At 41.4% G+C, this 27,310-nt stretch overlaps 1 protein-coding gene across 15 annotated transcripts in view; it reads right to left on the bottom strand.

The window, feature by feature from the left end:
• Positions 1-6,622: 6,622 nt before the first annotated feature.
• Positions 6,623-27,310, bottom strand: part of AFF1 (ALF transcription elongation factor 1) — a 216,006-nt gene continuing 195,318 nt past the window's right edge. For 12 of the 15 annotated variants that reach the window (XM_067036018.1, XM_067036026.1, XM_067036020.1 and 9 more), the window contains 9 exons: positions 23,623-23,726; positions 22,724-22,970; positions 21,990-22,081; positions 21,757-21,817; positions 18,679-18,815; positions 17,998-18,069; positions 17,472-17,612; positions 15,363-15,586; positions 6,623-12,093 (listed from right to left, as the gene is read on the bottom strand). In XM_067036018.1, coding sequence (XP_066892119.1) covers positions 11,972-12,093; positions 15,363-15,586; positions 17,472-17,612; positions 17,998-18,069; positions 18,679-18,815; positions 21,757-21,817; positions 21,990-22,081; positions 22,724-22,970; positions 23,623-23,726 — 1,200 coding nt within the window. In that variant the 3' untranslated portion in view covers positions 6,623-11,971. The remainder of the gene's footprint in view (positions 12,094-15,362; positions 15,587-17,471; positions 17,613-17,997; positions 18,070-18,678; positions 18,816-21,756; positions 21,818-21,989; positions 22,082-22,723; positions 22,971-23,622; positions 23,727-27,310) is intronic. The other 3 variants (XM_059066400.2, XM_067036021.1, XM_067036031.1) reach the window with 1 other exon arrangement.

Raw genomic sequence — 27,310 nt, 5'->3', positions numbered from 1 at the left:
TACTGTTATTTAACAGATTTTTATCCTGGGCCTGTGTTTTGGAACCAAGTCTGGTGATTTATATGAACAGAATTGTTTAACTCTTCCCAGAAAAAACTATCACAAAGTAAGTAGGGTGTGTGTATGCTTGCCCATCCAGTTCTGCAAAGCATGATAATGACTAATTTGAAAGCTGATTTTAAAAATACAAACTATGGAAAGTACACAGCACATGTGGCTTAACACACGTTCCTCTCCACGTCATATTTTCACTTTCTAGGTCTGTTGTGCTAAAGGGATGGGAATGTATCATGAAACATACGAGGAGTGTTGTCCTCTAACAGATAAGCTGGCTTATGCCATGCTGTCAAGCTTGAAATAACTCAGTCTGAACAGTATAGCCGCAATGGTGGCTTTAGAATAGCATCTAGGTTAGAGAGGGCCACTGAAAGCAGGGACAGTGGCTGTCTGAATGGGAAAATACCAGATCTAAAGTCACCTGTCACTTCCATGGAGAAGAGACATGCAGTTCAGAAGCTGGGCACCCTGACTTACGCTTTATGCCAACATACATTCTGAAGCATGTCACTTTACACAGAAGAGCAGTCAAACTATTGAACGGATGGAGTGACTCTCACAGGAATGAAAAGTCAGTCTTCCCTTGCTTTTTTTAAAAAATTATTTATTTATTTATGGCTGCGATGGGTCTTTGTTGCTGCGCGCAGGCTTTCTCTAGTTGCGGGGAGTGGGGGCTACTCTTGGTTGCGGTGCGCAGGCTCCTCATTGTGGTGGCTTCTCTTGTTGCGGAGCACAGGCTCTAGGCGCGCAGGCTTCAGTAGTTGCGGCTCACGGGCTCTAGAGCGCAGGCTAAGTGGTTGTGGCGCACGGGCTTAGTTGCTCCGTGGTATGTGGGATCTTCCCGGACCAGGGCTCGAGCCCGTGTCCCCGGCACTGGCAGGCGGATTCTTAACCACTGTGCCACCAGGGAAGCCTTGTCTTCCCTTGCTTTTTTTTTTTTTTTTTTGCGGTATGCGGGCCTCTCACTGTTGTGGCCTCTCCCTTTGCGGAGCACAGGCTCCGGATGCGCAGGCTCAGCGGCCATGGCTCACGGGCCCAGCCGCTCCGTGGCATGTGGGATCCTCCCAGACCGGGGCACGAACCCGCGTCCCCTGCATTGGCAGGTGGATTCTCAACCACTGCGCCACCAGGGAAGCCCCTTCCCTTGCTTTTTACCTTCATTTAAAATAAGCAAATAGGAAATTAATAGGACTAGTCAAGTAAGGCTCAGGACTGTACAGTCAAATTTTAGATTAGATCCATGGGCCAGAGAGAAACCTATGGTGAAATGCATTCTGTACATCCAGTGGGTTTCAAAACTTTCCAATATTTTACAGCTTCTAATTTATCCAGTACAAATATCATTTGCTTGGACCAAGAAATAAGTTTTAAGGATTAATGGAGCTTCAAATCCTGAGGACCCATGTCAGTGATGTGAATGGAGTTTCACTCAGGGATTGATAATGGCCTCCAACGTTGGAAAAAAGGGGAAATGCTGTAAGCAGCTCGTGATGCCTGTTCTCAACGGAACAAATGTGGGAAGTGTCGTGTGATCATCAACCTAGTCCAGGTTTCTTAATTTACAAATTAGAAGCAAAAGATAAACTCACAGAAATGAGCTAAGTATAGGAAAAGGCATTCTACAGAATCAAATGCCAAGTGGCCAAATAAATCTGTGGCAAAATGGTTAACTTCAGTTGGCAGAGAAATGCAAATTGAGGTAGTATAAGACTTTTTTCAGGAATTCCCTGGCAGTCCAGTGGTTAGAACTCCACACTTTCACTGCCGAGGGCAAGGGTTCAATCCCTGGTCAGGGAACTAAGATCCTGCAAGCTGCGAGGTGTGGGAAAAAAAAAAAAAAAAAAAAAAAAAAAAGACTCTTTCATTTTGCAAGCAAAGCTGGCAAGAATGTTAAGCTCCTCCACAGTTGGTATAAGAGCTTTTTTGGGAGAAGTGGTTTGGTGACAAAAAAAATTTTTTAATTGGTTTATTGTTTGACCCAGAAATCCCCCTTCCAGAAAATTTTCATGTAATAACACTTGTAGGAATGCAAGACAATATGTGTACTGAGAATCCTCAGTACAGCATTGTTTGCAACAGCAGAATAATTGGGCCAGGGGCAGCTTGCGTGCATAATGGGAAAATGTTTAAATGGTGATATGTCTTTCGTTGCACAATATTTTACAGCCAAAATGATTAACATAGAAGACATATAGGGACTTCCCTGGTGATGCAGTGGTTAAGAATCTGCCAATGCATGGGACACAGGTTCGATCCCTGGTCTGGGAAGATCCTGCATGCCGCGGAGCAACTAAGCCCATGCGCCACAGCTACTGAGCCAGCACTCTAGAGCTTGCGAGCCCCAACTACTGAGCCCAAGTGCCGTAACTACTGAAACCCACGCACCTAGAGCCCGTTCTCTGCAACAAGAGAAGCCACCGCAGTGAGAAGCCCATGCAACCCAATGAAGAGCAGCCCCGGCTCGCCGCAACTAGAGAAAGCCTGCGTGCAGTAACAAAGACACAACGCAGCCAAAAATACATTAAAAAAATAAAATAAAATAAAATAAAAAATATATATATATATAAAGTGGAGAGAAAGAATATAATACATCCAAATTTATGTTTAAAAATAATGTGTAAGTGCACAAAAGTTCTGGAAAGATGCACCAAACTTAATGGTTATTTACTCTGGGGAGGAAGGGATGAAGCAGACTTGCTCTTACACTTTTTGCTCTATATGCTTTTGTGTCATTTGATTTTTTAAAAACTAGACTATTTGTAAATCAGTTTGAAAAAAATTTTTTTAATTCCGAAATGATACTTATGTAGATGTAGATGTAGGCTTGGGGACCTCTGCAAAACCACTTTACCAGATCACTTACTCCCTTGAGATGCTTGTAAAGTCCTCGGTTGCGATCTTGTATACCAAGTCCTACCTGCAGGAGGAGGAGTTTCTTCAAAGACTGCAGAACAAAGATGGGAAAGCAGGGAGTTGAATAGTTAACTGAAGACATTTTTCTAAAGCCCATGCACTTGAGTTCAATTGGTTTTCCAATAACAGTGTGTATATATGTATAAATGTGTGTGTTGTTTAGATGATAATTTAGCAGGGGAGAGATGCAAACCCATAATTGTTTCTGCCCTCTTACATGTGAAGTAAGGTAAATGAGATGTTAGGACTGGGCCCCAGTAATAGAGAAGGGTGATGTAAAGCACTTATCCAGAGCAGGCACATGGTCTTTTCAAGCTAAAATAGAATTGTCTGTTTAGAAAGTATTTCAAGGCCCGCCCTCCAATCTGCTGGGAGGGCACAGGTCTTTATTACCAGAGCCTTGCTGTCTCACTACAGTCTTGGCTTTCAGCTGAGTGTGGTCTGTGGAGAAACCACAAACACTGAAAGAATCCTGCTCTAAGACAAAACAGGCTAGACGGGTACAGTTATCTAATCACAACCAAGTAACAGCAGATAAACCTCCGATTATATTCTGGTAAAGACCCATTGGACTTCAAAGCTGTTTGGAATGGATTGAACGGTTCTGAACACCTCCGAGGTGTCCTAATTTAAAGCGGCCTGGATTGTGACAATTTATATTCCTAGGAACCCTGGCCAATAGTAAACAAATATCCCTTTAAATAATTCAGGCGTCAAAAGTGCCTAAATACTTAGACACACAGAGAAAGGTTTGTGTCTTACCTTAGAGGTGCTGCGGTAATCCAGTAGTAGTAAAATTGTCTCCCAGTGTCTGGGAGACAGCTCTTACATACCTTGAGTTACCAGAAGCAGAAACTGCAAAGACATCGGTAGAAGTCCGCCTACTTAAAAAACTAAACAAACTTTGTTAAAATGTGTCATAATAAAAACTGATAAGCCAAAGATAATTTGGAGAGAAATATATACAACATAATAAGAGGTTAATATCCTGAATATATAAATCAAAAGGGAAAGATGAATAGCCTGGAGGGATATTTTTTTTTTTTTTTCTTTACTGCTCAGCATCCTCTTCCTTCATTAACAGAACTCTTCCTAGTGGAGAACTCATTCCATATGATTTAAGTGAAAACTTTCCCCACATCTACCCAGTTAGGCTCTTGAATTGGGTCTAGAGTATTGGTCCTGTAACCAATGCACTACAAATGGCAACTTCACATGTAACAAAAAACATAGTATCATAAGAATGACAATATAAATGAAAACATCAGAAGACAGTCTCCCACCTATCAAATTGGGTGATTTTTTTCCCTTTTTGTGTTTTCCAAACATAATACCCATGATTGGTAAAGGACCAGATTATTAATGCATACTAGAATCACTAAGTGAAACGTGGTTGCCACAGGGCAAAGCCCATATTCGTAAGAGTTTTGGTGATCATATCCTCACCAAAGACTCAAAGCATCACTAACAAGATGATTTTAGGTGTCTCCTGATGTGATGCAACATGAAATACACAGCACCACCCGTGAAAGATTCTTGCCAAATACAATCAAGCTTCTACACCTAACCCAGGGACTTCTCTGGCGGTCCAGTGGTTAAGACTTAGCCTTCCAATGCAGGGGGTGCGGGTTCGATCCCTGGTTGAGGAGCTAAGATCCCACGTGTTTTGCAGCCAAAAACCCAAAACATACAACAGAAGCAATATTGTAACAAATTCAATAAAGACTTTAAAAATGGTCCACATTAAAAAAAAAGATCTTTAAAATAAAATAAAGCTAACCCAGTTTATAGGAAATGTATATAGGAGATAAAGACATGAATTAACAGACTCAGGGAAAAACAGGGCCAAGATGTAGGACGTTGTATTAAAAAGGTGTGTTTTTTTTGTTCCGGAGTAACAGAGAGCTACGACAACCAAATGTAATGCCTGAAACTTGACTGAGTCCTGGCTCAAAAAAAAAAAGAAAAAAGCTGTAAGACCTCTGGGGGGACAATTACAGAAATTCTAATAGGAACCGAATATCAGATGTTGAGAAATTTTCATAGCTGATATAATGGTATTGTGATCCTGCTGGAAAATGTCCTAGGAAATGCATGCTGAAGTCTTTAGGGGTGAAGCATAAATATACACATGCACACATTTACATAAAATATGGTGAAATACTGTTGAATCTACCCAACTTGTTTGCTTCAGGGATGGCCATGGGCGCATTCTTTATACTATCCCCAAATTAGAGATAGTCTCAATGTTTAACAAGAGGGTTGGTTAAACTAACTGGTACAACCATGCAGTGGACAACTACTACTGAAAATGTATGAGACAAGATATGACAATGGAAAGTTTTTGTGAAAAAAATGAAAACCCAGAAGAGGTTTTATGACCCATGTTTTAAGGCCTAGTTCAAGTGAGAGCTCTTCCCTCAGTCTCCCCTTTGGTCTTAAGCGAGACTAAAACTTTCCCTTTCCCGCACCTGCCACTGCATGCTCATCACAGTTATTGCTGGCTTGTCAACTCTACTGTGAGCTTGCCAAGGGCGGGTCTGTTTGTTCATTAGCACCGATATAAGTAGAAGTCAACCTAACATTAAGGAAGAACTAAAAGAATCAAAGAGGAAGAGGTGGGTAGCAAGATCTTTATCAGTATTCAAAGACTGGAGGGTCACCTGTTGGGATATTGTGGTGCAGTGAGGGGAGGGAGGAAGTCTAAATAAAAAGGCCACCAGTCTTGAGTGTTTATGGCAGAGGCACACACTCTGTACACCATCTAATGTGATCCTCAGCACCTTACTAGGTAGACACCAAAGCTGTAACTGTTTATGAGAAAAGAAACCCAGAGAGGTTAAGTAACTTGCCCATGGTCACACAGCAAACCAGAAAGCCAGGATTCAAATTTAGGAAGTCATCTTTCAGCACCCAGAGTATCATTTCTTTTGGAGTGGCAAAGGGAAGAGAAACCAGATGGACTTTAGATTTCTTCCCATGCCAACATTCTACAAATATGTCTCCCCACACCCAGCAAACAAATTGAAAATAGGCAAACTTGGTCACTGTTGCACCTGGCAGTTGATGTTAAGATAAGCAACACTGGTGGTATTAGGCTAATTTGTGATTGAGATCTTTTCTTTTTTTAGTTATTTATTTATGGCTGCATTGGGTCTTCATTGCTGCGTGCCAGCTTTCTCTAGTTGCCGAGAGCGGGGGCTACTCTCCGTTGCAGTGCATAGGCTTTTCATTGCGGTGGCTTCTCTCATTGCGGAGCACAGGCTCTAGGCACGTGGGCTCTAGAGCACAGGCTCAGCAGTTGTGCCGCACAGGCTTAGTTGCTCGGTGGCATGTGAAGATCTCCCCGGATCAGGGCTCGAACCCATGTCCCCTGCATTGGCAGGCGGATTCTTAACCACTGCACCACCAGTGCAGTGATTGAGATCTTGAAAATAAACTGAACAGAAAGATGAGCTACCCTCTGCCCGCCCCTTTCCCATTTCAACAATAAATACATACTGTGAATAAGGGCAAATTATTCCATGTGAGACTCTCCTTGGCTATAAGTGGTAATTACATACAGCAATTTTAGGAATTACTTTATTCAAGCAAAGTGAAAGCATGATTTCCACGCCAATGATTTCTCTAAATTTTTATTAATTTTTTTTTTTTACAGCTCCATCCTCTTGTGAAAAGTAAAGAATTTGAAGACGAACAAGTCAATTACATGTTTTTTTAAACAGCAATTAATCCTTATTACAGAGAACAATAAACAAAAGATCTGTGGCACGTATCTTTGGAAAGATCTTTTGCAAATTTTTCTTCTAAAAAAAAAAACCTATAATTCTCACAGATCATGTATGTCTCTTTCAAAGGACTGTACAAGGCAGCTAAATTTTATTCACAAAAGCCCCAAGTTTCAGTTCCATTGCTGACGTAGATAAAGCACATGGAGTCCCCCTTGTCTGTGTTGCACATCTTCCCACCGAGCGCATCACTGCTTCCCTATCCTACATACAAAACCATTGTGTGGACTAGATAGCTGGCACATTATTACACAATAATTAAAGAAAAATTCATATTATTTTAGAGACAGACCAGTGATCTTCATTTATCAACTGGACGATTTATTCTTTTTTAAACAATTTTAATAATACCAAGATTTGACTTTCCTCTAAAGTTATAAGAAAGCAAAAAATATATAATATAATATAATATATAATGGTAATAAATTAAAAAAGGCAACCCTGCTCAGGTATCATCCAAAATATGATCACATTCAGGAGAAGGACAAAAAAAAAAAAAAAAAAAAAAAACCAACACAAGATTTGGGACACACGTGTATAAACACACACACCAACATCAACAGTGTATACTTGGTATCTGAGGAGGGGATGTGCGGTAATTTTAACAATACATGTTGATGGCCTGAACAAAAGGCAAGTACTGCCTTTTGTTCTTAAACAAAAGTTAATTAACAAAAGTTAATACTGCCTGTATTCAGCATCACTTAAACATCTACTTGTAAGCAAAGCAAGTTATCTTCCTTAGGTCAGCCACTGCCTGGTCTGACCAGTGCAGCTCGGCCAGCCTCGCTGTCAGCGGTCTTATTTCTTTGTCCTTCCAGGTCGATATAGTAATATCTAGGCTCCCAGGGAGCTGTAAGTGTCCTTCCTGCCGTCTTGGGTAGAGAAATACAGACACTTCTCTACCCAGCACAGTACCTGTTGATATCCAACACACCGCGAACAGAATAGGGTGGCCTTCCCCAGGACAACAGGAAATTTACAGCTACCTTAAGAGAGGTGGTAGATGGGTGCTTGTCAACAACGCCTCATAAATACGAACTAAAGAGCATGGCCAGTGGTCACAATTCGTTCTCGGATTTTCGGTGACTGACACAACTGGATTGGATATTTGAGGTGTATATGGTAGAAATACCACTGGCCGCGTCTGAAGGAAAATCCCCCACACCATGTTTGTAATTCTGCCACCCCACCTCCCACAAAAAAAAAAAAAAAAAAGACAAAAGTATAGGGAAAAAACCTGCATCCACAAATCCTAAGTAGGACCAAAAGCAAAAGAGGCAACCACTAGAGCAAGAGAGAAAGGGACCAAGTACCGCTATAATCCTGACACCCCTCCATAACCACAATGAGGAAATCTCTACATCTGTGTTTCTAAAAGGCGGCCAAATATTCTAGCAAGATTTAAATACTGCTAATCAGTGGTAAAGAGTGTTAAGAGATGAGGTGGCAAAGTTTTTCACAGATTTTGTGTAGTGTCTGGGCAAACAAATCCTTAAGAAAAAGTAGAATCTGTGTGGGAGGTAGGGAATCAAGGCTTTTTTTGATTCATTTACCTAAAGATGCACAAATACACCTCAAACTTCATGAAGCGGAAGAGAAAAAGGTGCAAGACCCACCTAACATCTCTTAAAGGCATGGCAAAATGAATACAGCATTATTCCAAAATTAGGTGTGGTCAACAAAGGCACAATAAATATATCCAATTTAGCCAGCCTCTGTGTGTGTGTGTGTGTGTGTAGACACACACTTCCTTTCATATATCAGAGATAAGAGTTTTATTCATTTTGGAGGGCACAATGGTTTCTTTTTGCTTCTAAAAATTACTGAACAGGAATCATAAAAAAAAAAAAAATAGTAAGCTCCTGATCCTACTAACGTTAATACTTAAGGTACCAATTAAGGCAAGTTTTCAGCCAGAAAGGGGTGGTTTGTTAGCTTCTAAACATCCCGAGATCAGGAATTAAAGGATATAGAACAAGGGAGATAAGTGTGGTCCAATTTGTCTAGGGGAAATAGCTAAACATTTTGGTCAAAACAGACTATAAAATAAAGGTCCTTTTGTTCAAAAAAAAAAAAAAAAAACGAGAGGCTTTTCCCATTCAGTATTGATTAAATCATAGCATCAGCTAAGTCATTCTCCTGTTGTAGTTCTGGTCCTGATAATATGCCAGCTGGACCCTTCCCGCTCTTCTACCACAGCTGGCATATGGCAGACGTTTTCACATTCTTAACTCAGTGTAATTTGGTAAATTTCAGTGAAGTGTTTTATCATTGTTTATCAGGGTCCTTGGTCTAGCTAAAATCTTAAATTCAGTGATTCACATTTTAATTACCTCCAGGAAGGACAGAAACATTCAACATTTTTTAAAGTAAAACAGTGTTCTTCCATTTCCTAGTAAAGATAGACACACACACATGAAACTGTAGTGCCAAAGGCAAGGTTTTTACACTCCATTTTTACTCAAGATGTTTTGTATTTGTCTCACTGTGAAGTGTGTACTATTACAGTTGTTATAAGAACTTCTCACATTCAAAGGCTTGATTTTATAATCTAGTCCTTTCAATTATCTACCTCAGTACAAATTTTGCCTTTGGGAATTTAAGCATGCAGTGGAAAAGTGCAAATGATTTAAAAATCCTTTAGATTTCTATATACAACTGTAACAGTGAGAAGACCTTATGAACACTAAGGATTCATCAGCCACTACCCTTTTACATACTCTACTTTAAAAGTAGCCATTAAGAATTCTTTTAGGTAAAATGCATTTTGCAGTAAGAATCAGAAATATTCCATGATCAAAACAGTACAAACTGATCTCTGCAAACTCATTAGTTTTTTAAGGGACAAATAAAATCTTAATATAAAGGTCAGGGAAAAAAAACACACACACAAAGAATAAGGCCACTGAAAAAGCAATTACCTCTTTTAGAAATGGCTGAGAAATTGACTTGGAAATGTCTTCAGTCAAGGGGACACTGTGGCTCCTGACAAGACACACACACTCAGCACGGTCTGCATAGATCAGAACCTGTCCTCAAGAACACACACTTCCAAACTGACAGGTGGCTTGTATTGGGGAGTTGATGGGGTGAAGGGAGCAGAAATGGCCAATGGAGTAAGGAGGAAAAAAGATGTTCAGTAACCACATAAGGCTGCTTCTGGTGTCCTGTCTCCTACATATAAGAGACGGACACACAATGCCACAAGCAGACAACCTACCAGGCAATTACTGTTCATTTAACAACAGGCTGCTTTTTAAACGAGTAGTTTAAAAAGGACCATGGCTCTGCTTTAGAACATCAGTAAACGAAATCAGTCCAAGATCGCACATCAAGTTATGCTCAGATATTACTACTGTTGTAATTCTCTCGCTTTAACCTAAACATGAAGTAAAAGACCTCTGTCCTATCTAGTGAAAACCAAAGAACAGGCTGGATACTGTAAGACACTGAAGGAACAGCTTCACACAAACAATTCATATTGCGAAAAATAAGCATCACTCCCATCCGCTACGCATCCCTTTTATATAGTTACCAATTACCAAGAAAGTTCTTAAATTCATCATATGGACCTTAGACCTCTTCATTATAAATAACAATGGTACTCCCTTCTTCACTAATAAACATGACAAGGTCAAACATGCCTGGTAGGAAACAACACGTAGGGGGCAGAATGGGATGAAGGCAGAAAAATAAACCAGTTGTAGCGTTAACACTCACTCCTCAATTGTATAGATGTGCAAATTCTACTTCTAAAAGGGATAAAAAGAATTGGCTTCTAAAAACACTGCACTCAAAATAATGCTTCCAATAATAACCCTCAAAGTTTCAATGAAAAAAATCTGTGCTTATGGATATGTGGGAATTGTTTGGTATTTTTTCCCCCACTTTAGGTCATTCAAAATAAACTTGGTTTCATGTACAGAATCTGGCAATAACAACTTATGGGAAGGTCACAGTTCCTCTTCAATCTAATCACATCTAGTTGATTGAGAACACTGTGGACTGAAGGCATGTGGTGACTTTTTTTTTTTTTTTTTTTTTTGGAAAGTCTAATAAACCACCCCAAATCTCCACAGCCTCTCAGGGAGTTAATTTCCCCTAGACAATCAAGGGCTCTCCAAGTCTAGTTTTGCTATAAATATAAAGTAATTCGTAGCAGAAAAATATAGCCTCTCTAAGAAGTAGATTTCATTTTTGTTCGCTGACAAAACTCTGAGTTGGTAGACAACGTGAGTTACCACATAACTGTAGACCACAGATCAGCACCTCAAATTCCAGCTCTACTTAAACAAAAATTAAAAAGCACTTCAACCATCTGGTCACGGATAAATGTTGGTTTCCTTCTTCCTCAAAGTAGAAAATGCAGAGTACAGTCAATGTGACTGCCTTTCTCTGGAGCAGGGGGTGGGAACGGCAGCACCCAGTCCTCCGTGGTGCACAGAGATGGGGATGCGGATGGGGATGGAGACGGCTTCCCTGTGCACTGTAGCTCCTCTCTCCCCCAGCCCGACCGGGCCGCCTTCCAGCACAGTAACGGAGAAATCAGAGCTGGGTTGAACGTGCAGTATCCAGGCAATAGGGGGGTCAGGGGGTGGGTTGCCTTCAATTTTATAAATTAGGACAATACCTGGTATTATCAAAGCCACTGTTCAATGGCAGAAAGTGGGGTACAGTGGAGTCCTTCACAACTTATGTTTTATAGATGACCATTAGAATTTATTAAACAAATATTTCCCCCAAAACTTAAAAGAAAAAGAAATCACCCACAAAACCCTACACCACAATTCACTGTTTAAAAAAAAAAAAATCCTTCTAGGAATGAACTAATGTGGCTACTGAGATGATGTGAATCTGCTTTCAGAGTTGAAATTGTTCCTCCTCATTTCATTTGCATCCTGCTGGTTAAAAAAAGACGGAAATGTTTCTAGACCATTCATACGCCCACTCAGGCTACATTGCACTTTTGTCCTTTAGGAAGGAAAGGCAAGATCATCTCTGAGGCCAGCCTCCTCATTTCTGCTTCTACAAAACCATCCTGTCCAACCAATGATTCCATAGTTCTTGAGTTTCAGTGAACAAATGTCCTGGCCATCTCATGGTGCTTCTCTTCTCGAGTTTGGTATCCTGATGAGACAAATGTCTGGACTGTTTTGAGGCTTCCAACGCGCAAAAAAGTTCCCAAGGCATCAGATCAACCTGGGCCTCCATTAAGGTGTTTTGGTTACTTGTTTCAGCCGCTGAAAGCCCTGTCTTGTATAGCGCACCAGGTCCATCAGACTGCTGTCAAGGGCCAGGGCGCACACACCTGTGCCGAGCTGAGCAAAGAATTCTGCAAACAAAGCAAGCCCAACATGTAAACACACGTGCACACACAAAATAAACGTGAAAACATAAAAAGGCAAGGGCTCCAGAAACTACATCCCCACAGTATTCTGTATGTCATCTAGCAGAGCAAAAAAAGAAAAAAAAAAACTTCACAATCTACTGTAATGGTTTGCTAACTCTCCACATCCCTCCATTAGTCTAAAAAGGGAGGAACTAAGTTTGTTTCAGAGCTGACTCCATAATGCCTGGCACAGTGGCTGACAGTGGAAAATACTCAATTTATACTTTTGGATCAATGGACACATGAATGAAAATAAACAAAAATACTCAACACGTTAAAAAAAAAAGCATCATTAGTTTGCTAAGAAAGAAAACAAGGTTTGAAGAGGCTCTGAGGAAAGTAAGTGGCCATAGCCAGCTGGCCGACTTCTTCCCTATAGCCAGGAAAGAGCATGTCAAGGCTTTAATCTGTTATTTACATATAAGCATTTGCTCAGTGGTCACTACCACTGACACCAAGCAGTTCCTCTAATAGGTGCTTGACCATCTCCTAAACCTTGGATTTCTCCAAGGGCCTTCTTCACAAACAAGACCCAAGAATATTTACCAAGCCATATTTCCTATGCTAACCATCTTTCTTAACATATACGGAAAACTAGCAGTAAACGCAGTATTTTTTTAAGGATTATAAAAGTTATATTTATTCACGATGCTACATTTATTGCATTCCCTTAGAAAAATAGAGACTATTTATGTACCCAATTTACACATATAAAACTTTATACAAATTATGTGTAGCACATAAAGGCCTCTGGTACAGCTAAAATCCTGACACTACAATTTGGGTAATCCTGCTTCAGGGTCTCCAGTTTATCAAGTTCGTCCACAGAAAATAAAAACTGAAACTACACTCAGTCTTGCTGCTCACACTTAGAAATTATTTTAAATATAATAAAATAACATTTTCAATTACTCTAAAAGCCAAAAAAGTAAACTGGAAGGGGATACATTTTGTTACCAATTTTAATTTAACAGTATGACAAATTCACACCTTATTTTTGCTGGGTCATTTTTAAAAAAAAAAAAAATCACCTTAGTTTTGACATTATCTTTCTAAGTTGCGGCTGTTTCAGAAGGTAATTTGTCAAAAATATTTACCAATTTTAATAAGTAATAATAATATTCCTTTTACAAAATGGTACAATAACACCTTAAGGAACCAGAAAATACTAAATGTCTTTGGCTATATAACAAAAAGGCCATTCTTCCAAACAGAATAGGGCATATTCACCTCAAAACCAACTACAGAAACAAAGCATAACAGAAATATGCACAGAATTTAATGAGAATTTGTCTTCCTTTTTTTCTTTCTACCCATATAATAAGCAAGGAGAATGCAATTTACATAATCTTCCCAGATGAGACTCAATAGCACTTCAAAGATACCCAAACTTCTGCAAAGGCAAAGTGAATTAAAACAATTACACAGGGGCTTCCCTGGTGGCGCAGTGGTTGAGAGTCCGTCTGCCAATGCAGGGGACGCGGGTTCGTGCCCCCGTCCGGGAAGATCCCACATGCCGCGGGGCGGCTGGGCCCGTGAGCCATGGCTGCTGAGCCTGCGCGTCCGGAGCCTGTGCTCCGCGACGGGAGACGCCACAACAGTGAGAGGCCCGCGTACCGCAAAAACAAAAACAAAAAAAAACAACAAAAAAACAATTACACAACCAAGTGAAGACTGAAGGGACAAATGTTATTTGCAATTTTCTTTTTTTTTTTTTAACTTGTTTGCTTCTTTTTAAGCCTTACAAGTATAGAAATGATAGCTGATAAATAAAAGTCACAAGCCTCACAAATGGAACTATAATATAAAAATAAATCAAATGAAACATTTATTAATAAATGAAGCCTATTTTATTACTTCAAGTGTTAATGATAAAAAAAATTTCCGCACAGCTGTTGCATTTAAAAAAGTGAAACTACATACTATGTTTCTAGCTTGGTAAACAGATGAAGAACCTGATGTCTTTGAGTGACATAACTATTGAGCATTGTATAGTACATCTTATGAAGACCCGTAAATTAGAGAACTACTGGCTTAAAGTTAGTGATTATAAAACAAATATGTATTTGTAGTTTCAGCTGCTTTTTTCTTCCTCAGCCATCAGGTGCTCCATCCATTTTACATTTCTGGGTTGAAGAATAAATGCAGTATTTTAGGTTATGCTACCTCCCATCTCAAATGTGTTGTGCCTGGGGACAGCCAATGACTTTCCATCTGCATTTGCTTAGCGCTTTTGCTAGCACTTCAGTTCAGGGTGAAATAACAATACCAAAACTTCCAAAGGGGCAAGGTGCTAAAGCCACTTCTGATTTAATTTTGCTAAGATCTAGTCACAGAAATCTATCTCCATGCCACAGAGCTCAAGAAAGAATTGTGACAGCATGGAGAAAATGTGAGAAGAGTAAACAGCTGCACACTTCCTTTTCTTCAAAACACTGAACAGATGGTGGGAATGTGAGTTGGTGCAGCCACTATGGAAAACAGTATGGAGGTTCCTCAGAAAGCTAAGAATAGAACTACCATATGATCCAGCAATCCCACACTCCTGGGCACATATCCGGACAAAATTTTAACTCAAAAAGATACATGCACCCCTATGTTCACAGCAGCACTATTCCCAATAGCCATGACATGGAAACAACCTAAATGCCCATTGACAGGTGAAAATGGAATACTATTCAGCCATGAAAAAAGGATGAAATAATGCCATTTGCAGCAACATGGATGGACTTAGAAATTATCATATTAAGTGAAGTAAGGTCAGACAGAGAAAGACAAACACTACATGATATCACTTATATGTGGAATCTAAAAATGTGGAACAAATGAACCTATCTACAAACCAAACAGACTTGTGGTTGCCAAGGGGTAGGGGAGGTGGGAGAGGGATGGACTGGGAGTTTGGGATTAGTTGATGCAAACTATCACATACAGGATGGATACACAACAGGGTCCTTCTGTTTAGCACAGGGAACTATATTCAATATCCTGTGATAAACCATAATGGAAAAGAATATGAAAAAGAATGTATTTATGTGTGTAACTGAATCACTTTGCTGTACAGCAGAAATTAACACATTGTAAATCAACTATACTTTAACTTAAAAAAAAAAAAAAAAAAAAAAAAAAGGCCAAAACACTGAACAGAAAATACAATGTTATTCCCCTCCCAATCCCCATGGCCCAGTAATAACCACAACAGAACCATTTACCTTTATTCTTCCTGGTAAGGACCTCAGCCTGTTCCCAAAGATCAAAGGCGGTAAGGACATGGGAAGTAATGGTGACATAGGAAGATGTCATGTTTTGGATGGTGACGGGGGTGCTGATGGTGGCCGGCATCCCCCCACTCCCCACACTACCAGCACTTGACTGGGATCCTATGGAGCTGGCTGGAGAAGGCATTGGAGAGAGGGGGGATGGTGTGCCTGTGCTTCTGGAAGGTGGAAGAAAAGAGAACTGGTTAATCACCTGAACTCCCAGACCCCAGATCTCCTGGTTTCTGGAACTGCAGTCCAAGTCACAAGGCTTTAGTGTGTACTTGCCAAAATGACAATCACTTCTAAAATCACTTCTACAAGGTCAGAAAGGCACCCTTCCCCTTCAATATTCTGGACATTTATTTCATAAAACACAGTGGGATGGGGCCCTCCAAATGGAAAAAGTAACTGGAGAGACATAAGGTGTTCTTCACTGGACATACAATCAGGTGGGCAAATCTGTATTCCAAGTATATTTCCTAGGCCCTTTACATAACTCCCTTTCCTGGAATCCCTTCTCTCCCCAAGCCCTATTCCAACTTCTCCTAGGAAGACAATACTTCCCCTGAGAAGATGGTCCTCACCTCCGATATATTCATTCTCTCATCCACTCAATAAACATCACTGAGCTCCTACTCTGCACACAGAGCTCCTCCAGACACTGGGGATACATCACAGCTTCCTTTCCGTCACCACTTGAACTTGTCTCTTTGCATTTATCACACTTCATTATACTTTTCTGTCTATTCCTTTTCCTGCCTCACAAGCACCTCAAAGGCAGGGACCATCTCTTTCTAACCTCTGCATTTCTAGCCCTTAGCACAGGAGGTGCTCTGGATAAACACCTGCTGAGCCCATAACTGACTGAACGGAGGGCAGCCCATGAGGAGACTGGGCATCAGGGGACTCACACTGTGCTCTGTGTTCTCCTAGTGACTGTCCACCTGCACCTACAAGTCCACAAGTACCTTGATGCAGATCAAACGAGAAACACAAGTGAAGTCACTCAGACGTTAAGAAGTGATGGATATGAAATGGAAAGATGGGTCAGCAGCAGTGGCCCATCACATAGTTACATCTGCCCTTGGGCTTCATGAACTCTAATGGATCCTAAGCGTCCCCAGCAGAAAGTTCATTTTGAAGAACTAGAGCAGAAGCTGCCCGAGGGCGGCAATTCCTGTCTGCTTTGTTTACTGCTGCTTCCCTGAGCCTAAAACAAGGTTTGGTACAAGGAAGGTGCTAGACAAATGGTGAAGGAGTGATCTAAAATCTTGTGACTGACAACCTATTAACTTAGAATAATATCTCAGAGGTAGAAGTCACGAAAATTTTCAGAGGTAAAGAAGTTGCTTCTCAATCAGGACTTTCTTTTTTTAAGAGAGGCCATATGGGAATCTGTTCTTTTGAATGTACTGGAAATGGGGCAATCTTCTAGGCGATGTTCTTAAAATAGCAAAACCCGTCAGAACTGGGAGCTTTTCAAGGAATACGACCAAATTTTTAAAAAATACTAGGCAAGTACCAAAGGGAAGAAAATTCTATCTTCATCTTAAAAACACCCGCACAAGGACTCTGTTTTTCGACAGCTTATGGAACAGATGAGCAATTTCAATTCACAAAGTGGGGGGAAGAATTTAGCTAGAGATAGCTGTTTTGATTCTTAATATCACTGTTACAGACCCTGGAGAAGGTAGGAGGGAATTGGTTCTGGAAAGTTCTTGTTTACTGAAACGCTAAGACAGCATGCTGCATAGAAGGAGAAAGGACCTTGGCTCTGGTTCTGCTGGCTCTGCCTGTTATGCATCATCGGGCATATCCAAATATCCTCAAAGCTCTAAAATCTGGACCCTAGATTCTCTGTAGTTATCTTTTTATGCTGCCCAACCAGCAAACACCCTGATTTCTAACTATTCCTCAAAAAGGTAGAAATGTGCTAATGATTTCAGTTGAACGAGCAAATCAGCACACGGATGTAAACAATTTTTGAAACAAAGTCACAGCAAGAGGTAAAGAAAGAAAGAACTTAATTTTGGAAGTTATTTAAATTAGACTGAGCATTACCTTGCGATGCATGGAGAAGGTGCCTGGGCAACTTTGGAAGAAGTCTTGAAGAAGTGTTCGTTAAGAGTACGGGAATACTTTATTGCTATATCTTTTTTACAACGAAACATAGCCATGTTCAAAATGGACTGGCAACGCATGCTGTGAACATAAACATAAGCTGAAGTGAAGTATTAGCTCTGATTCATGAGTATCACTACTACAGAGAGCAAGCCACCTAACCTTTTCCCTAATGTTCACCCTAATGAACATACTGGGTTTTCCTCATCGACGCGAGAAAGAATATCGAGAATCTCACTGCACTGTCCACACCAGCGTCAGAAGTAAATACTGGTGAAACAACACAGATATACAAGGATATAATTTAAGTCATAATGATGAACCATCAGTGGGATTAACCCCTTGACCACACATCCTACCACTTTCTGGTAGTGATTCGCTTTTCATGATCATTTTCACTTTAAGAAAACAGATATGCAAAAGCAGATGTAATTTGCTATTTAGACAAAGAAAAAGAAATACACACCATAAAACAGCAAATATTTTCTCCTGTGTTGGTGTTGTGGCATCCGAGAAGGATTTTAATGACATTATGAATCTATAGGAAAATAGGAATGTACATCAGGTTAAAAAAAGGCAGTCAGAAAATCCCAGACACAAAGATATCTTATTATGTTTGTCTTGGTTTTATATTGATTTTTCCTTAAGATGTGAAGACATGACAGCAACACAAAAGAAAAATGAGGCTTTAGAGCAACAATTCAGGCCATTCAGAAAATTAGGCGAGGACATGCCTTTTCTCTGACCTGTCCACCTGCTTGAAACCAAGTAGACTTGTATCCTTACTGAGTCCCCTCCTGAAATGCAGGTAATAAACAAAGACGAGAGCTTCAGCTGAGATGAGAGGGCATCTGATAAGAAAGTAAAACTGGAAAAACCAACCCTCTCCCTGAAGGGTTTGGCATTTCACCGTGCACTTGGCAAAATGATGCAGCCCAACCCAGTTGTTCTGCTCTAGCACTTCATCTGGAATACATTTTTAGATCATGACAAAAAAAAAAAAAAAAAAAAAAGTTTCTGAATCAGTAACTTTTTTAAAGACTCCCCTTTGTTAAGCTGTCTTCAGACCAAAGTTCAAATGGATTAAAGCAATAAAGGTAAGGACAGAGAAGTACTTAAAAGGAAGGCGAAATGAGTCTGCACTTACTTGATGAGGTCTAGGGTTTCTGCATAGATGGAGCAAGCCGACTTGGACGCTGGGCTTTCCAATTCCATGGCAATACCACACTCAATAAAGGACAAGGCAGCTTCCAGGTACTTAAAAGCCTTCCCAACCTTGTCCGTCTGTGCGCGAAGAACAGGGTCACTGTTAAGCCTAACACGGACTTTTACTTAGCTTCTCACACACATTCTTTACAGAAACTTCCCTCCACTGTCTTAATTTAACTATGGCTAGGGAGAAGTGTGAGAACAAACAAACTCAATATAATAACCAAAGCCCGTCAGCTCTGACCTACGGAGAATTTTCTTTTACTAAAAATTCAGTAGGAAAGAGACAACAATCTTGTAATAAGACTATACTCTCAAAACCTTATTAAAGTACATATTCAAACTAAGGCACTCAGTACATGGTCCCCTTGTTATTAGTGTGCAATTACCCATCATATGATTTTCCTGGCAAATAGGTTATTCTACACAACTAGAATAACGCAGACACAGTTTCTTTGTACGTGCTGAAGTTTATCTTATAATAAGTAAAAACTGTTATGGTTTACAAGCATCTTAGATTTCATGTCGAACAATAATCTTTTTATGTATTTTAGAGCCCAACAGGTCATCTCCTCTGGGAGTCTGGGTTAAGGGCACAAGGCTATCCCCTGGGCCAACAGGGATACAATTTCAGAGTCCCTTAACAGGAATGTAGAAATATGAATGCAATCAGATATTGGTGGTCATCTAACCCCGAATACATATTTTGTCACTTACGCTCTTCTCACTTGGTGGAATTCAGCCAACTCGACTGAGACTGTGCCAAGTCACACTACATATGAGACGTCATATGCAGCACACATTGTAAGAGCAACTGATCAACATGACATTTGCAAGGTTGTAGTTTCTGCTAATGTCTCTACTTTGATATGTTCAGAAAGAATGAATGAAAACCATAAAGGTGCAAGTGGAGTGTAAGGAGATGGTGACACATCAGCAAAGAAAGAAGGTTTGGCAAAGAAAGATGGCTACTAATTTTAATTTTTAAAAATAACTTGAGGGACTTCCCTGGCAGTCCAGTGGTTAAGACTCTGTGCTCCCAATGCAGGGGGCATGGGTTTGATCCCTGGTCGGGGAACTAAGATCCCATACCCCATGCGGCATGGCCAAAACAAAAAACTTGCTTTAAAAGTATTTTTTCTAGAGAACCCAGGCTCAGAAAATTAGTGACAGAAAGAATAAAAATCAAACCAGCATGTTCCAAATAATCAACAGTATAGGGCCTTATTGGTTTGCTTCACTGGTGCAAATTTAACTCTTCAAGTTTACTTATTCAATACCATCGCCTTCATGGGATTTCCAAAATTTATATTGGCCTTAGGGTAGAAACAAAAGAAACTATACTAAAGCAATTTACCAGTATCCACTTCCTTAAGTATTTTGTAAAGTTAATAATGAAAATATTCCTGTGATAACTCTATGTATCTCCTGAGACAGGGTTAAACTAGTAGAGTTCTAATTTCCTTAACAGTAAGTAAAATAAGAATAGAGGTGAAATACACTACTCTATATTCAGTTGTGCGCTTCACTATCTGGAATGCAAGATGGTCATCTTTGAGACATTGTGCAAGTAAAGGAGAATACTGTGAAGAGGCTGGCCATTCAGGCTTCTGTCCAAACTGGCATATTTTGAGAGTGGAATGAGCTAACATTACTTATTAAAATGGGATGCAATAGCCATAGGAAGGGAGAAAGAAGATGTGCATATGCATAGATTAAAAGCAACACAAAAACAAAGTTCCCTGGAGTATTAATCTTGTTTGAATAATGAAGGAATCTAGTGCCCAGTGTCAAGGTAAGTTTTTGATAACTGGCTGACAAAGTACTGAACATTTACTCTTTCTCAAAAATCAAAAGATTCATACAGTTCTAGTAACAGCCTTGGAGAACTGAAAGGAAGAGGTTAGAAAGATACCACTGTTTGGTGCTATCTGAGGCATCTTAATTTAACTCAGGTCATGCTGGTACAGGGTCACTTGAGAGATAGTGTCTAATTTGTCTTTGACTGTCCTACAGCATCCAGCATGGTAAGGACTCGGTCAATGTTTTACTCCAATGAACGGGGACCTGATAAAAGGGTCTCGGCCCAGCCCTTCCCAGCCTGACAACAGATGCCAGGCTACAGACTGGGGTTGAAGAACACTGGGCTAGGATTTTGAGGCCACCATGGACTGATCTGATTCAATCCCCGTGGACCTCCAGAGTTTGTGGTTAGGTTTGCCTGTGGCAGAATCAAGGCAACCGATGCCGTTCTCTTGTGGTACAAAGTTCAACATATGGTATCTGCAGGGGTTTAGGTGTGGGGAATACACCAAGCAAATAAAGGCCCCAGAGTCTTAGATGCTTAAATATGACAAAGGGCAAGCATTATATAACTATACTACAGCAGAGAAACAAAAGCATTATTTATGTATGCAATTAACAAAACTACCACCTTCCAAAAAGTCCAACAGCCACCAGGTAAAGAGAGTTCGTTTCTTTAAGGCATGTTTACCAACAGTGGAATCATCACCTTCACCTTAACATTTCATCTGATGGTACTGGTCCACTGTTCACTGTTAGCCTCTAACAGTGAACAGGGCGTTAAGATAATTTTGGAATGCCAACAGGCTACCTCACTTTTTGAAATGTTTTGGGATGACCACAAATTGACCAGCTTTCAATAAGCCAGAGTTGTGTTTCACATCCAAAGAATTGATTCAGTGGGACAAGGAAGCCCTCATGTATATTAAATAAAACACTACCAGGTAGATCAACTTTCATTCATTTAGATATAAAACGTGAAACTAGTACTTTGTCTATCTGCCCATGATCAGACGGAATCAGTGAAGTCAACACAGTGCCGCTTCCCTAGGAAGCCCTCAGCCCTCGCTCATTCCGACCCTGCGGCCAACGTCAGGCCCCCGCAGCCCCGCCCCCCATCCCGGCCCCCAAGCCACGATTAGTGATTTGGAATGAGACGGCAAGTGTTTGATCAAAAAACATTCCACCAAAGGGAGAAAGAGCCAAGACTGACCACTAATTCTGCTTTGTCCTTCAACCTTTTGGCCTCCTTCATGTGGAAATCTGCTTGTTGTCTGAAAGAGAAGAAAAGACCAGGGGTGGGTCACAGGAACCTGAAAGTACTGGACTGGGGCAAGATGACTTAAGACAACTGGAGGGGGACGAGGATGGGAGGAGAGGCAGGGCAAGGAGGAGGCAGGAGGAGGGGGAGGGAGAGGAGAGAAGCAGCAGCATCCAAAGTCTTACTTGTCCAACTTCATGTGAGGCTTCCCTGGCTTGGAGTTACCATTTGGCAAAGAAGGCACTGGAAAACGATTTGCAGTATCTCCAGAAGATCCCTTAAAAAAGATCATCATACCGATCACCCTGTTACATTTAAGACCATTGGCCTAACTGTACCGTCTCTCTAAATTAGCCCAAGATAGTTCAAAAGCAAGGAACTCAAACACTGCACACTCTAGCTTGGTCAAGCACTTTTCTCAACTAGATTCAACTGAAACTGTAGATTGGATTGTATCGGGGGCACAGAAAAGCCATAAAACAAGAATGCCCAAGAGAACAGATTACCTACCCCAGGTTAACAGGAAGGAAGGAATCTGTATTCAAGAAAGTGGATACTTTTCCCCCCATTATCACTAATAATGAAAGTATTTGAGATCAAACATCCAAACCAAGAACTAACCAGGGTAATCAGGTTTTACTGCAAAACACCTGACAGAAAATTAACACAAAAATCTATTCTGAGTTTTCACCTCTGAAGCACTTTAAGAAGAATAAACTGCCACCTAAATTTTCAGGTAATATGAACTATCTTTTACTCTCCCTCTGAAAAGTAGAGCTTTAAGCACAAATAACTCATTACTATTTTATTAGAAGTGATGAATAGCTCTGACATACCATTGTAGAAAACTTATCTGGGCATTTAAAGTAAAGACACACCAACATATTCCCTTTTATACATTACTGCCTCCCCTCCTTACTTTGTGTTCTGTAGAGCTTCCAGAGCCCTTCCCCTCTACTTTTCTGTGCTTGGAAACAGAAGAGTCTCTGTGGTTGCCCTTGGTACTACTAGCACTTTTGGGAGGGTCCTGGCCACTGGAGTCTGCTTCCTGCCTTGACCTCTTTTGTGCAGGCTTGGCTGGCTTCTGGGAGGATGCAGACGAGGATGACACAAGTGAAGGGGGAAGCATTTCCTTCTTTGAGGGCTCAGAGGAGGGCCTGGGCGTTCTGGAATGAAACATGCAAAACTAAGTTAAGGCAAAACATGAATCGTATAACTTAGTTGTTGAGTTATAAGGACAAAATGGCTGTTGACACAAAAGATAAAGATATCGCAGAGCCATGAGATCCATTTTTGTAGAAAGGTCAAATTTCAGAGCCCTTTTTTTGATGCCTTTGAAAACTACAGTCCTACCTGTGAGTCCTAAATGAAGTTGTATAATTTGTCACTAAGCTTGTGGAGTCTGCCAATGGTCTTACCTTTACCCAAGCAAGTCACTCTGCAGTAGCTGCTGCCCAACCTGCATCTCGTCTCTGACAAGCAGGCAGGCCCAGCTGCCACCTCCTCTCTGCCCCCTTCACATCTGACCCCTTCTCTCTTTCTCTTTCAAGTCTCTGTTGGTTCCTACACGGTGACACAACTCACTTGTTTTTGCCAAGTCTTTTTGTGCTCTTGATAAATCTAAGTTTGCTGCCAAATGTACCGTTAATTCCTCTAAGGTCCTCGTGAAGGAAAACAAACAGAACTTAGCATATCGTCAAAATGAGCCCAACGAGTTCACTATTCTCTCGTTCTACTACAGAAGAAAAACGTTTTGCCGTGTTGCCATCCAGGAAGATTCGATCACCTTCGCAGCCTGTTCCTAATCTCTATACTCACTTTGATTTAGAAGATTCTTTGTGGGAGGATGAGGGTGATGACTGCGATTTGACTTCTTTCTCCAGCCTGATTTTCTTGCTATCGTGGTCTCTTTCTGCTTCACCCTATTATTGTAGTATAACAGCAAATTATTACAAACATAATTGTACAGACAAAATAGAAAAAAATATGCAGCAAGGTCAATGAGGGCAATCAGACTTTTGGAAATTTCTAAACACACACAGAAACCTTATAAGTATCTACATTGTGTATGGGGTGTGGGGGGGTGAGGGTAGCAGACCATCTAGATTTGATGTGATTTGTACTGAGATGGATTTGTACATGAGGAAGGACTAAGGAAAGAACCAGGTTTTTCTCTACCCGGGAAGAAAACAGTTGCGTCTTTCCATGACAACATGTGTATCAAATTTACAGAAAGTCCAAAATGCAAGCTCCTTCCCCCTGGTCTGTGCTCATGTAATGGCCCTGTGGGAAGGAAGCTTTCTAGCAAGGACAGTGAAGCGATGGGTGGGAGTCCTTCAATCGACTCAGGTGCTTTAGAATTAAACTCCTCAACTGTCAGCTCACCGGGAGAGAAATCTGGGACACCACCAGCCAATCTAGGACAATCGCTAAAAAACCCGAAATCCTCTCTTAGAGCCTTAAAGGGAAAAACAACATTCTTCAAATGATCTCATTGTGGGAGGCCCCGGTTTTCACCACAGTCTCTCCCTCGTTCTCTGAATCTCTCCAAGAAAAATGAATAAATTAAGATGTGTAGGCTCAAGCTCTGCCCAGGCGCTAATCAGCGGCCTGGCCCTGCTCAAAAGGAGGGAAATAGCAAAGACATGCCCTTCCCTCCCCCGGCATTCTGCAAGCAAGCGTGCCTGGGTGTGTGCCTCCATCCAGCTTTTCATAAGTTCTGAGGAAAACATCTATCTCTTGTTTCAAAATGGACCATTCAAGACGGCTTATAAGGATACTTGGCTTTCATCTCTCGGTGTTTGCACAGGTGAGAACATTAAGAAGAAGGGAAAATATGGGTGGAGAAAAGAAATCCAAGGGAAGGCTGGTACCCTGGTACCACTGGAAGCCGATTCCGCTCTGTCCCGTACACTCCATCCCAGAGCTGCACAGCACTTGGACACGGCTAGCCCACAGCGACAAGTGAAGTCAGGGACTTTGTCCAAAAAAGGAGAATGTAATCATTTTTCTACTGATGAAATACTGAAGTGGTCATTTTAGACACATTGGATTAAATTATTTTTCACTTTTTTTTCCTTTTTATATTCTTAACGTGGCTACTAGCAAATTTTAAGTTATGTATGTGGGTCACATTATATTTCTACTGGACAAGAACTGTTTTACACATTTTTCTAGAGGTGATCTGCAAAATGGACCTTGGACTTCCAATGAGCTGACGCAAAGAAAGAATTATTAAATGTACAGGTTAGGTAAGATAAAAACAAATCAGTTGCTCAGAAATATAACCATTCATTACAGAAGACCGGGGGAAAAGGGTCTTGAGGGACTTACTAAGGAGAGAACACATGATGTGGATAAGCACATCCCCCAGGCACAGCTGAAACAGTAAATTTCACACGGCTGTTTCTCACGTGGTAGACAGTGCAGGCCGGCAGCACAAGCCTGGAGCACAGTTCAGGACAGATGAAAGGTCCTGGCACAGGCCAGGAGAGGCCTGTTGCAGCTCTGCCCAGCTGCAACTCACCCTCCATTCAACAATTCATAATGAACTCAATGTTGGCAGAGAAGAAAGAATAAACCAGAAGTGACTGGTTAAAATAGAACCCTACTACTAAGGGGTATCCCCTCATCACCACACCCACCGTGGCCAAGAGGCTCTGCTACCAACGGCCCCAGTGAATTCTCTTGAGTTTTAGATTAAAGGCCACACAGCTGGCCCAGCAAGCATTACAAGAGGGTGGGAAATTTATCTTTGGGAAAAGTCACAGAATTTGCTAAAATACCCAGCCAGATAATTAACTTGTACATGAAGTAGTTAGTAATACATACTTTTTAAAATGGAAGGCATATCCAGGCAGTTAACGACATGTGGGATAAGTCCTCAAGACAAAGCTAAGCATGAACGGTCCACAAGGTTACTTTCTAAAGAAAACACCAAACTCCAGAGGTGGAATGAGAGTTAATTTTTGTTTGTATATCTTCATGCTGCTTAGGACATGCTAGTTATAACTAGAAACCAAAGTGGCAGGCCTTATAAACCACACATGAAAATAAGATTCATAGTGAGTCAATCCTCACAAACTGGTTTTAACTCTGGCTGTGCCAATCGGTGACTCAAGAGAACAGCCCCAAACCGAGAATCACCAAAGACTAACTTCAATGTTAGCTTTAACAACTATGTTGGCACTTACTGGAATAATACACTTTATGTTGACATGTAGCAACTTAGAAGCTGGTAATATTCTGTCAGCTGGTAGAATGTAAGCCGTTAAACCAATTAAGCAAAATCCCCTTCTGTTGACTGTGCTTGCTTTGACCCGAATTCATGCCTGTGGGCCGGGCTCAGTATTTCTGTAGTTGGAACCCTCTTGTCTTCTGTAGGAAGAGTCCCGGGGCATCCCCAGAGCAGGCACTCTGTGAGCATTCTTCAGCTGGCCCAGGAGCAGACCCGCACTACAACCCTAAGTGGATGGATTTAGCAAAGCGCCATTAGAGAGGGAGGCAGCTGATCCTGGGTGGCAGGAAACGCAGACTTGAATTCCAAGTCTGGAAAACAGAAGGCAAGGAGTTCTTGAGATGTTTCTGGGTCAAGAAGCCATTTGAAAGTGAGGTGAGAGTGACATACTCTCTTCAGGAGGAAAAAGGAGTCTCCTTTGCTCAGTGGCTTATCCACAGATCAACTCCCATTTCAGGGACCCCTGTCTAAGGTCTGGGGTCTTGGACACTCCCTTTTTCCAGAAGGACAATGTCTCGACGGTGCCCGCATCTCCAACAGGAGGAGCCTGCTGGCCAATGACTGTTCCTGACTGACTTGTTTACTTTTCTTAACCTGTTGGGTCAGGCAGCCTCAGATTATCTGCCAAATGCTGCTCCACCTACAGAGCGGAGCAAAAGGGCAAGAATGAACACCATAAAAGGAAGATCTGGGACTGTGCTAGGCCAAGCCGGTTTCTGAAGAGAAGGCCTCCAGGGCAGCCTGCTGCCTGCCCCAGCACCTGACTCACCAACTAGGTGCCTCGGATAAAAGGGGGCAGTGAAAGCGGCTTTTTTAGAACTAACACTCGTCTGGGGCCATAGTTTCTAACAGGCAGAAAGATAGTCTACTCAGAGCTTAGCCATGCTGGGGAGAGATGACAGGCATGTGGAAGGGAAACTAAAGCGTGGTGGGGACTAGGGTGGCAGGAGTGGGGACAATGGAGGGGTTGAGCCAGGGATGATATTGTAACAGCCCGTCAGTACACAGATCTGGAAGTACGACCTCAGGCCTGGCTCCAAGAATGCCACCACTGCCCCCCAACTTGCACACACACACTAAAAGCAAAAAAGGTGTGAAAGAGGGACTTCCCTGGTGGTCCAGTGGTAAAGAATCTGCCTTCCAATGCAGGGGATGCGGGTTCAATCCCTGGTCAGGGAACAAAGATTCCACATGCTGCAGGGCACCTAAGCCCGCATGCCACAACTACTGAGCTCCTGCACCTCAAGGAGAGAAACTTCGTGCCGCAAA

The sequence above is a fragment of the Kogia breviceps genome, chromosome 6 (genome assembly GCF_026419965.1).
Source record: "Kogia breviceps isolate mKogBre1 chromosome 6, mKogBre1 haplotype 1, whole genome shotgun sequence".
Classification (NCBI taxonomy): Eukaryota; Metazoa; Chordata; class Mammalia; order Artiodactyla; family Physeteridae; genus Kogia; species Kogia breviceps.
This window is presented reverse-complemented; position numbering and strand designations above follow the sequence as displayed.